The following is a 12,876-nucleotide window of genomic DNA, read 5'->3' on the forward strand; positions in this document are numbered from 1 at the left end:
GCACGTGACCCACTTTTAAACTTGACCTAGATATCATCAAGGTGAATATTCTCACCAATTTTCATGAAGATCTTGTGAAAAATATGGCCTCTAGAGAGGTCACAAGGTTTTTCTATTTTTCGACCTACTGACCTAGTTTTTGACGGCACATGACCCAGTTACGAACCTGACCTAGATAACATCAAGCTGAACAGTCTCACCAATTTTCATGAAGATCCATAGAGAAATATGGCCTCTAGAGAGGTCACAAGGTTTTTCTATTTTTAGACCTACTGACCTAGTTTTTGACCCCACGTGACCCAGTTTCAAACCTGACCTAGATATCATCAAGATGAACCTTCTGACCAATATTCATGAAGATCTCATGAAAAAGATGGCCTCTAGAGAGGTCACAAGGTTTTTCTATTTTTAGATCTACTGACCTAGTTTTTAACCCCACGTGACCCAGTTTCGAACTTGATCTAGATATCATCAAGGTTAACATTCTGACCAATTTTCATGAAGATCCATTGAAAAATATGGCCTCTAGAGAGGTCACAAGGTTTTTCTATTTTTAGACCTACTGACCTAGTTTTTGACCCCACTTGACCCAGTTTCGAACTTGACCTAGATATCATCAAGGTGAACATTCTGACCAATTTTCATGAAGATCCATTGAGAAATATGGCCTCTAGAGAGGTCACAAGGTTTTTTATTTTTAGACCTACTGACCTAGTTTTTGATCCCACATGACCCAGTATCGAACTTGACCTAGATATCATCAAGGTGAACATTCTGACCAATATTCATGAAGATCTCATGAAAAATATGGCCTCTAGAGAGGTCACAAGATTTTTCTATTTTTAGATCTACTGACCTAGTTTTTACCCCCATGTGACCCAGTTTCGAACTTGACCTAGATATCATCAAGCTGAACATTCTGACCAATTTTCATGAAGATCCATTGAGAAATATGGCCTCTGGAGAGGTCACAAGGTTTTTCTATTTTTAGACCTAATGACCTAGTTTTTGACGGCACATGACCCAGTTTCAAACTTGACCTAGATATCATCAAGGTGAACATTCTGACCAATATTCATGAAGATCTCATGAAAAATATGGCCTCTAGAGAGGTCACAAGGTTTTTCTATTTTTAGACCTACTGACCTAGTTTTTGACCCCACGTGACCCAGTTTCGAACCTGACCTAGATATCATCAAGGTGAACATTCTGACCAATTTTCATGAAGATCATGTGAAATATATGGCCTCTAGAGAGGTCACAAGGTTTTTCTATTTTTAGACCTACTGACCTAGTTTTTGATGGCATGTGACCCAGTTTTGAACTTGACCTAGATATCATCAAGGTGAACATTCTGACCAATTTTCATAAAGATCCCATGAAAAATGTGACCTCTAGAGTGGTCACAAGCAAAAGTTTACGGACGCACACACGGACGGACGACGCGCGATCACAAAAGCTCACCTTGTCACTTTGTGACAGGTGAGCTAAAAATCAGGGTAGGTAGTTTTTGTTCTTGTTTTTTTTTGGTGGGGGGGGGGGGGGGTTTTTTTTATTAAGTAAGACTTTATATATATAATAATATAAGATATTATAATATGAATATAAGTAAGGGGGTTATGCCTTTAGAGCATCAGTAAGCTGATTTCTAACATCACTGACCATTTTAACGCGTAAAAAGTGCAGTTTTGCAACTTTCTGTCAGAATGTTGAAAAAACAATTCTCCAAGGCAATATAAACATTTCGGGTAGGTCAGGATACCAGAAACAAACAATTATTTAGGCCTCATATGAAAGTAAGAAATTAAAACATACCATGGGCAATGATGATCCATCTTTAACACACAGGTACCACATACTGAACAATGATGACACCTATCTGGTTTTATACATCGACATTTTTCACAGTATCTTGGCGCTGTCAACAGAAATATGGCGTTTATAGTGTTAAATCAAAATTAAACGTATGGGGACTGATTTTCACAGATTCTGTGGATGCGTCAATTCTGCAAAATTAAATCCCAACGAACATAAATCTTACCTTTAAAATGTAAAGCACTTTTGAATGTATATATCATGAAAAGTGCACTACATAAATCTCGTATAATAATGTGATATAATAAAATCTATGAAACAAAGGAAAAGACAGTGCTGGCCAAACATATTTTTTTTTAAGAAACAGGAGTGCCAGACTGTCACAAAATATGCCCGTTATTGAACTTGACCTTATTTAAGGGCCATAATCCAATAGTGCCTTGTGCGATTTGGCTGTTTATCAAACTTGGCCGAGATATTATGCCCTCAAACATTATCAGCAAGTTTGATGACGATCGGATGAAAACTGTTCGACTTAGAGAGCGGACAAGGCTATATTCGCAGTTTTTTTCCAAGTAATTCCAGGGCTATAATCCAAGAGTGCCTGGTTGGCCGAGATATTATGCCCACAAACATTGTAAGTTTGATGAAGATCAGATGAAAATAGTTCAGTTAGAGAGAGGACATGCTTCCGACCGCCGCCCACCGCCACGGGCATACAAAAAGTAATAATGAGCAATTATTCTGAGGTTATGTCCCATTGAAAATCATGTTTTAACATTTAATTTTAAGAAGTTTAAGTTTACAAATGAATTATGAAAGAGAGCCAGACTTAACTGGTCAAAACAACAAATCGTTCTACGTCTGTTGTAAAATTTCCATTTTCTTCAGCAGATTGAATATTTTACCAGATATGTCAGGCAGTCAGATGAATTTCCAAACTCTGCTATAAATTTTGTTACGTCAAACAAGAAACATTACCTCCTGAATGTGTTCTGTTTTGTACTGGCAGATTAGAATTTCTAGCAAATTCTATCAGTATATTTTTCTGAGCTTCCTCATTTGTCTCCCTCATCAATTTGTCAGCATCTTGGTGTGGTAAATAAAACTGAAAATAATCAATTAATCATACAGTACACTATTAGTGACAAAATACACCAACACCTATTCATCTTTTTTTCCACTTGACATCTACAGACGACATGTTTAAAATCAATTTTCCTTCATGGTTTGATTTGCAACAGCCATATTTTTACTGAGTAAGAGTTCCCACCTTGCTGACTGGAGATAACACAACACAGCTAAACACTGCTAAATATTCATCAAAGTTTTTGAGTTTGTGGGTTTCTTGGAATAGTAATATGAGCCATGCCATGAGAAAACCAACATAGTGGGTATGCGACCAGCATGGATCCAGACCAGCCTGCGCATCCGCGCAGTCTGGTCAGGCTCCATGCTGTTCGCTTTTAAAGCCTATTGGAATTGGAGAAACTGTTAGCGAACAGCATGGATCCTGACCAGACTGCGCGGATGCGCAGGCTGGTCTGGATCCATGCTGGTCGCAATGCCACTATGTTGGTTTTTCCATGGCACGGCTCATATCCAGTCTACTTAATAAATTACTATACAGCTGACATCTTCAATTCAAGATACAAAATTTTGACCCACGACAGCAAGTCTTTTAAGATATCAGACCAATATTGACATTTTGGGAAGTCTTTTAAGGTATCGGACCCATATTGACATTTGGTAAGTCTTGTAAGGTATTGGACCCATACTGACATTCGGCAATGTCTTTGCATAATTTACATATCCCCATTCCCATGTCATATTGGGGTATTTCTCCTATTGCAAATGTAACAAATAAAGCACATTGCACTCTTTAACAGTGCAGAAAACAAACAGAAAGTGTTAATGGTGAAATAAGTAATCAACTGAAAGAAACTGTTAAACAGTTTGAAGTGATTGGTCTACAAACCTATACACATAGACAGGCACATATTTTAAACAGTAAGTGCAATCATAGCTAATCAAAATCATGCCTCTATTAACAAAAAAAAAACAAAAACTTTCAATATTATTAGATATATCACAAATTTTAGCACATTAAACTTAAGTGAAGATGCAGGCAGCCGTAATTAATACCTTGGTAGGCCTAGCAGTTAAGGGTTCTTTCACTGGCTGTAACATACCAAAAATGTGAAAAATGCTGCAAGCAACTTTCTGTCTTCGCACTCACCTTACTTCTCTTCTCTCTTACTCTCATGGCAATAGAGACAGTCAGGAATGATGTGTTGAGACTGAGAGTGATAAATATAAGTTCTAAATCGTGTGTCATAACAGACCTAATATAAATCAGTATCTGGTAGTGCAATGTCTGCTTGTAACTTACCTTTTTTGGCACTGTTCCAACAGGTGTAAATATGGTTTTACCATATGACCATACAAACATCACCAACAATGGGTGGTACAGTAGCAAATATAAAACTGGAAAAAACAGAAACAGATGGTCATCTTAAGTGTTTGACATTAGGCACTATGCAAAAAATTGAGCTGTGGTTCTTGGTCTTCTTTATCTCCTAATGATCACAACAAAGAAATATAAAGTTGTTAATATTATTCAGGAAAAGTGAACCTAAGAGTTCAAGCTGCTGGAAAATCAATGTGCAGGGATTCATGTTTAAAGGTGTTCAGCTGCTGATCATTCAATGTGCGACCCCTTTAAAATGTTAAGTTGCTGAACAATTATTGAGTAGCCATTCAAAGGTGTTCTCAATGTGCAGGTCTTAGAAGTTGTTCAATTGCTGAACAGTTCATGTAATGAAAATATAACTACAGTGCATACTTAGTCCCATTAATGAGTGACAATAGTTATACATATGACCTACCAGATAAAAGGTATGTAATTACCACACTATTAACATCAGTTTGTGGTCAAATTTACACTTTATTATAACTGACGTCATAAAATACAATTTACTGAACTGACGTCATAAAGCACAACTTGCTAGTACATACATAAAATTAAAGTAACCTATTATCAACTCTATTATGTGGTGAGAGCTAATGAGAAGGAAATCAGAATACATGTAACTCTGCCTCCATAAAAATTAGATACCATGAAATCATTAATTTTTGTGGTGGATTAATTTTGTGGATTAAATTTTCCTGTTTGTGTCAATCCACAAAATTAACCTTTAGCCTGCTAAATTTCTGAAATGAACTGGTCCATCATCCAATTTGGGTAGTACCATTTATTATTCAAAGGGGTGTTCACTGAAAATTTACTGACTGAATAGCGAACAGTGCAGACCATGATCAGTCTGATCTTGGTCTGTGCTGGTTGCAAAGGCAGAATCACTTGCCGCCAGCAGGCTACAGGCTAAATCACAATGAATTTGCTTGAAAGAAAACTTCCCATTCATTTTATGTTCTAAATTTGAAATAAACAACTAGAGCTATCACTAAAGGTGATGAATGTACCCCCAACATGCACTGACACAGTACATTGCAATTTGACGCACACAAGATTGCATAATTATGTGGACTGTATGTATATATACAATATAGTAACAAAAAGCAAAGTCCCATAACTATGCAGAATATTTATCTAAAAGAACGTAAAATGCACCATGCACAACTAGGGTTGGTACTGATCACTTGTGTGAAGTTTCATTAAATTGTGTGTAAGGGTTCGGAAGATTAGGCGCGCACAAGATTGCATATGCAGACTGTATGTACATAGTATGTTAACAAGAAACAAAGTCCCATAACTCTGCAATTTTTGTCGTTGAAAGAACCTAACATGCCCCATGCACAACTACTGTTGTTACTGATCACTTGTGTGAAGTTTCATTAAATTGTGTCAAGGGGATGAGGAGAGATGGTGCACACAAGATTGTGTCTATGTATATAGTATAGTAACAAAAAACAAAGTCCCATAACTCTGCAATTTTTTTTCTGAAAGAACCTAACATGTCCCATGCACAACTACTGTTGTTACTAATCACTTGTGTGAAGTTTCATTAAATTGTGTCAAGGGGATGAGGAGAGATGGTGCACACAAGATTGTGTCTATGTATATAGTATAGTAACAAAAAACAAAGTCCCGTAACTCTGCAATTTTTTTTTCGGAAAGAACCTAACATGCCCCATGCACAACTACTGTTGTTACTGATCACTTGTGTGAAGTTTCATTAAATTGTGTCGAGGGGATGAGGAGAGATGGTGCGCACAAGACTGTGTCTATGTTTATAGTATAGTAACAAAAAACAAAGTCCCGTAACTCTGCAAATTTTTTTTCTGAAAGAACGTAACATGCCCCATGCACAACTACTGTTGTTACTGATTACTTGTGTGAAGTTTCATTAAATTGTGTCAATGGAATGAGGAGAGATGGTGCGCACATGATTGTGTCACGAACGGACAGACAACCTGAAACCAGTATACCCCCCCCTTACAACTTTGTTGTCGGGGGGGGGGGGGGTACAAATATGTATCCTGATCAAATAGCTGTTTTGACCTGAATCATGAATTTTCATACCCACAAAATTAAATGATTTACAGCACAAGACACAAATAAGGCTTCAGAAAGACCAGAATTGTACCAATATTCAGACTACCTATTTCATCCCTTGGGAGAAGTACAGAATATAACGTAGATACAAGACAGTTGTTTTTGTTTGAGGCAATCAATAGGCATGCTTGTCTACTGAATATTAATATAATACAGCAGTAATATTTTCGAACACCTGCTGAACATTCATGAGGAAATTGTTTTGTTTTTTTCCAATGCCTGCTGAATATTCTTGGGGAAATTGTCCCTAACAGTCCCAAATACAGGCACTGTCTTCGTTTCACCAAAAATATCTTCTTTGGCAGATGAAACAGAACAAAACTAAGACAGAGCCAAGTTAATCATTAAAGGCAATCATAATGATTAATAATTGATTAATATTTCTCAGTAATCAGACTTAATCATTAATCATGCATTTTTCTGATTACTTTACTCATAATTTACTCAAATTCAGGCAAAATTAGGCTGTAATCATAATTATATTGTGATTACTTTAAGATTTCTTTTTGTTTGTGTTTGTTTTGTACCTAGTACAGGTGAACCTTAGATCCGTATGCCTTAGTGGCCACCTATATTATGCAGGCCCTTGCCTCAAACAGGTTCAACTGTAGATATTCGTGCAATGGGATACATAATTTTAATACGTTATTGACGGTCTGTTGGGAGATGAATCAATAATTATGTGAGATAGGGATGTCCTTGCATTCTTTATCTTCATGTCATTGCCATCTTTCAGGTCACAGAAGTCCCTTCCAAAAGTGTGGTAAAGAGCAAGAACAGAACAGAACATAGCATTTATTTCCCTAAGGTATTTCACAGTACATCAGTGTTTTTATAGAACAATGTGAATCAACAATAAAATATTATAACAAGCAGTTCAAACCATACTCTCAAGACCTATCTCAGTGGTCCTTCAATAAGTGAACTAGATCTGTTATGGAACTACATCAAACTTATATAGGTGTAGCTGATGCCCTTCTTCCACTCGCACAAATGGTAAAGGATGAAAACCTTAGATGTCTCATAATTTTAACACATGCATTCGCGAAATTTAAAAACTGAAAAACTACCTACCTTTTTCTGTAACACTGTCAACAGTCACTGAAAAAAAGAAAATGTAATATTAGAAATTCAACAACTATGGGAACTTAGTATCTCATGAAAAACAAGAGCGCCGCCAAGTGGGGCAATATATGCCCAAAGGGTTACATCAGAGGATGGGAGCAAAATTTAAAGAACTTGACTGTTTAAGCCCAAAGGACAGGAACAACAAAAAGAAGAAATTCAAAAAAAAAAATGTCCAAGTCCAAGAAAAAGTTCTTACTAGGTAAAGTTATGTCAAAATACATCTAAAAATTGGATGTACCATCCATGTTGTACCACAGAAAAGTGGTCTCAGTTTTTCCCTACTGCCAATAACAAAAAAGTTTCAAAATAAGCTATTTATATAAATAGGCTATTTATAGTAACAAAAAAGGGAAGTTATTAAAAAAAAAATATTGTAAGAGAACAAAAAGGTATTTTGCCAAATAAAAACAAGAGCACTGCAATGCAGAGCAATATACACAAAGCAAAGTCATATATGACCTTTGATCCCTAAGTGTGACCTTGACCTTGAAGCGAGTCATCCAAAACATGTGCTCTGCACGTCGCCTCAGTGTGGTGAACATTTGTGCCAAGCTTCTTTGAAATCCTTCAAACAGTTCAAGAGTTACAGAGCAGACACAGCAAAGACATATAAGTTCAAGAGTTACAGAGGGACACGAAACACACTCATATGACCTTTGAACTCTAAGTGTGACCTTGACCTTGAAATGAGACATCCAAAACATGCGCTCTGCACATCGTCTTGGTGTGGTGAACATTTGTGTCAAGTTTCTTTGAAATCCTTCAAGGGGTTCAAGAGTTACAGAGCGGACACGAAATTACTAACGGACGAACGGACGGACACCGGGACATAACATAATACGTCCCTTCGGGCCTAAACAAAACATACATTGAATTAACTAAAACTGCTGTCTTTTGAGTGACAGTAAGTTATTATAATGGAAGCATTTCAATGAATCTTTTATGAAAGTCACCATGAATTTTCTAAATGATGCAAATATTTGAAACACATACTAAAATAAGGACTATTTTTTTAAAATCCCATTTTCAGACACTTTTAACCCCCAATCGATTGCTAAGCCCCATTTTCTGAAGAACTCTATCCACCAAAGAAAACCCTTTTCCAGGGGAAACCTTTTCCTTCCAGGGCCTTTTTAGAATCACAACTCCCTAGCTATATATTATATATTTTAATACTCCTGTTATTTTGAATGCCCTTGTTTTTCATTCATATACATTTTTTGTAGGCAAGAGGGTGGCATTTATTAAAGTAATTTAATGACTTTGACAGTACTTAAATAAAAATGGAATAAATCAAAGTATTATTACATCAAATTATTCTGCACTTTAAAAAGTAGTTCCAAAGTGGTTATCCAGTTCGGAATGAAACAATGTCCATTTTATCGTAAAATATATCAAAATATTTGTTCGGAACCTGTTCCAAATAACAAGATAATGCCGCGTTTCTTTCGAAAAGAACCGAAATTACTCCATTTTTAGGTATGTCTGTAAAAAAATCTTCACATTAAAATGGCAGTGGCTAGGGTTCCTGTAACTAGACCTCTAGACACGGACTATAGACAACCAACGGCACTAGTAAAAAAATATACGGTCATTATTTGATGCACAGGTACCGCCAAATGCATAATTTTGGACTAGCCTCTGAAACTGCTTTGATATGAACTTATAACTTGATGAAAGAACTATTAATTAAATTACCACAGATAAATGCTGGTAACATATATCAACTATATATACACACTATATAAGACAATACATACCGTAACGGGCAGCATTGTTTATAAAATCCAACCGTGAGAATATTTTTCGTCTAAATTCATTCTTTACATTAAAGAAGATTTGACAGTTCCATGTTCGATAAAACGTCGGACTATACGAAATGTCAAAATCGGAAAATATTGAAATCAGACATTTATTTATAGAACTACGGTTACCGGACCCCTAGCCAGTTCACACATTTGTTGGAAAATTACTTATTAGCTAACCTTTACAATACAAAGTTTGTTAAAACCAACATAAATAAAGTTTACCTTTGACGAACCTAAAAAAAATGTTTTGAGTACAATCTAGTACCGTACTTACAAATACACATTTGAATCACGTAAGCATAGTATGACCACACCACTATCGCTGATATAAATACGACTGGTGTCCACCTAAAGGCAGCACAGCATAATCTAATTGCTGTCGGTGCCATTTCTGTTTCCTTCCTGGACGATGAATGTGTAATACGTCATGTGGTTATGCGCTCATAAATTTTATAAGATTGGTTCCTAGTTTTTCAATCGTTCACTTATACGTGGTAAAGGAAACAAGAACCAGTTTACGGTAAAACCCGGTGAATGTTTTTTCATTCGATAATTTCCGTATCGAGTCTAAACCGTAGTTACGGTGATTACCGGACACCTGTTACGGAAAATGCCGTAAATTTAGAAAGCTAAGCAACGATTGATAAACAAGATGGCGGCTACTGACAGGTGCTTGCTTAATTGACTTAGTTTTCTTATCACTTAAGCTTGCTGGATTTAGTAAGGATTGAGTAATCTGTTTTGAAATTAGCAGTGTCTTAAACGTTTTCTTCTTCATTAGTCTAATAGGCAAAAAGCGATTTAAATGTAGGATTTCTAACAGATACTTGGTTTTTGTACACTGACTAAATAATTTGAGTGTGAGAATGATAATTGATGGTGTTTGTTCTGTCCTCACCATGGCATAAGTTTCTACAGTGGTATGTTTAGGCAAAGAGCTATAAAAATAAATCGGTTCGCAACTTGAAAGGCATATAGAGCAAATCTTGCCAACATCACATGGAAACTGAATGAAGTCGCATTTTACCGGTGTATGAAACAGACAGCAGAAGGATAAAAATTTGTGTTGTGTGAAAAAGTTTCTTTTGGATGGTTTGTTTATAATGATAATTGGTTTTTTAATGTTGTTAGTATTTTCTACACGGGGAAGAAATGAATTTTTGATTGGAAGTCTGGGAAATCAAAAGTGGTAGTTTGAAAATTCAGGACCTGTGCATGTATGAAACACAAAGCATAAGGATGAAAATTTGTGTCGTGAAAAACTTTCTATCAGATCGTTTGTTTATAATGTTAATGGTGTTTTTTTTAATGTTGTTGGTATTTTCTACACGGGGAAGAAGTGAATTAATTTGTAATTGGAAGACTGAGAAATTAACAGTGGTCGTTCGAAAATTGGATCCGATTCGGTTTACTATGTGACGACCGTATTGCCAGTCAAATACTTTAATAAGCATCTGTTGATTTAATCACAAGTGATCAAGTCAGCAAACGCTTCAGTAAGATAACGCCGTTTAACACGGTGATACCTGCCCACGCGAGATTATCTCCAGTTGCGATTCTATGTATTTATACTTCTTTGGTTTAGGACACACTTATTTTTTACTCATTATCTTGCGTGCTCAAAAATAGCAAGTTTTCAGTTTAGCTGAAAACATTCAGCTTTCTGAAATAGCATCAGTTATAAGTTAATTTACAGTTGCCAGAATTATCAGTTGCGTGTCTGAGATTACGTTTCAAAGTGGATAAGAAAGTATAAATATATAGCATTTGTAATGATAATATTTTGAGTGCTCCAGATAACAAGGCAAATGTTCAAGATGATTTGCATTAAAATAAAGTGTCCTAAACTTGTCACCATAAGTTTCTGCGTATTTTGGGAAATCTACAATGTAACAGCTAATTGTGGATACTTAAATGTAGCACAGCTTGAGCCTTGGCTTGTGTAGAAACTGAGAAACATATACGCAGACTTTGTCAGAAAGGTGTATGTTTGGGCATTTGTTGGTATCCATTGCATACCAGCGAAAACTGCAGACAGCAAGAAATTATGTCCCCTTTTGAACTTAAAAACTTCTGGTTAAAGATTTGCATGCAAGTTACTATCTCCAAAACTCTTATGCAGATACTGGACCGAAACTGTACAAATATTTAACATTTAGTGTAATATTTCTGCTTCTGGGACAGCATTTATTATAGTCAAATAGTCGAGCATCAGCTGTCTTATGGACAGCTCTTGTTAGTTCAAGACTTTTGCCTACATGTGTATAGACAATAGTTCAAGCTTGTTCTGAAATTTGAACTTGAATTTTGCTTTTTATTGTTAAACAAAGTAACACTGTGGCAACAGCCAAGAAGTATTACAGTGTAGCTACCCCATTAGTGCATCTCTAGCTAGGGGTAATTTAGTCCAGCTCTGTGAACTTATTCGACACACAGACTATTTTTTAAATGCTCGTTCAAGCTTAAACAAAATGCATTTTGAAAAAGCAAATCTGTCAATATTCTGTAGAAAATCATAGCAATTTTGTTGGATACAATTTTGTTGAAGATCATAACAATTTTGTTGAAGATCATAAAAATTTTGTTGTAATAGTAGTCAGTGTCATCAGTATTATTTGCTAAGTGGAAATTACTCAGACCTTAAGTAGTAATTTTGAAATGAAAGAATAAAAAATATGAACAAAATCTTACATGACTGAATTTGTTTTTCATTCTTGCAAAATGTCTGTTTTTAAACAATTATTTCTCAGTCCAGAGCACAGTGGTCCAGCCCAAACCTATCCTACCAGAAATATTAAAACCAGATCCAATTTTGTATGGCCTTACCGGTACTCTTTTTATAAATTAACATACACATGCAATATTCCAGAGTAGCTAGAAATGTTGAAGAACACTTTAACAGCAACACAGAAAATTGAACAAATTAATCAAATTTTCCTTGAAAAAGTTAATTTGTAAAATTTATTAGACTTATAAATGGAGTTAAATTTTGAATCGGTAAAATTTATAAATTTATGGAATTAAATATTGCCTCTTTTAGCTGATGGTAAACAAAATTTTAACAAGACTTAGTGCTTATTCATAATATTAAAATAAATTTATTAAAGAGGTTACAGTTGTAAAACTTCAGAACATTAGTGTTGTGAAAATAATTAATGGTTTAAAATGCATTACTTTAATTATGAACAAAAAATACAGTAAATTATCAATAAAGAAATATGTCCCAATTTTTAATTTCATGGTAATCAAGAAGAGCAAAATTATACAAATGTGCCAATTCTTTTTTTATTTTTCATTGTCTACTTGCTAGATCAATATGGTGTTGTGTGATAATTTCGTTTCCACTGTGTGATTATTTTCTCCCAGAGCAACTCAGATTAATTAGATAAGCAAGATACTAATACCAAGTTTGTTTCTAATGAAGTATAGATCAATAACATATACATAAAATACATAAAAATGTATACTCAAGTTAGAAATTTAAGTCAACTGGATAAGGTTTTTGAAAAAAATTATGAAAAATTATGGAAAATGTTTGAAGATTTCTGC

General features: G+C 35.2%; 2 protein-coding genes across 13 annotated transcripts in view; one reads left to right on the top strand and one right to left on the bottom strand.

Annotated features, from left to right (window-relative positions):
• The window catches only part of LOC123557577 (palmitoyltransferase ZDHHC15B-like), a 38,269-nt gene extending 28,521 nt beyond the window's left edge, over positions 1-9,748 (bottom strand). For all 8 annotated transcript variants that reach the window (XM_045349111.2, XM_045349112.2, XM_045349110.2 and 5 more), the window contains exons 1-5: positions 9,602-9,748; positions 7,466-7,492; positions 4,208-4,302; positions 2,797-2,923; positions 1,816-1,918 (exon numbers count right to left, since the gene is read on the bottom strand). In XM_045349111.2, the coding sequence (XP_045205046.2) occupies positions 1,816-1,918; positions 2,797-2,923; positions 4,208-4,302; positions 7,466-7,492; positions 9,602-9,716 (467 nt within the window). In that variant the 5' untranslated portion in view covers positions 9,717-9,748. The remainder of the gene's footprint in view (positions 1-1,815; positions 1,919-2,796; positions 2,924-4,207; positions 4,303-7,465; positions 7,493-9,601) is intronic.
• Positions 9,749-9,961: 213 nt separating this feature from the next.
• LOC123557579 (von Willebrand factor A domain-containing protein 3B-like) overlaps positions 9,962-12,876 on the top strand; it is a 39,715-nt gene continuing 36,800 nt past the window's right edge. For all 5 annotated transcript variants that reach the window (XM_053543895.1, XM_053543892.1, XM_053543893.1 and 2 more), the window contains exon 1: positions 9,962-9,996. The gene's annotated coding sequence lies outside the window, so the exon portion shown is untranslated. The remainder of the gene's footprint in view (positions 9,997-12,876) is intronic.

This window comes from Mercenaria mercenaria, chromosome 5, assembly GCF_021730395.1.
Source record: "Mercenaria mercenaria strain notata chromosome 5, MADL_Memer_1, whole genome shotgun sequence".
Classification (NCBI taxonomy): domain Eukaryota; kingdom Metazoa; phylum Mollusca; class Bivalvia; order Venerida; family Veneridae; genus Mercenaria; species Mercenaria mercenaria.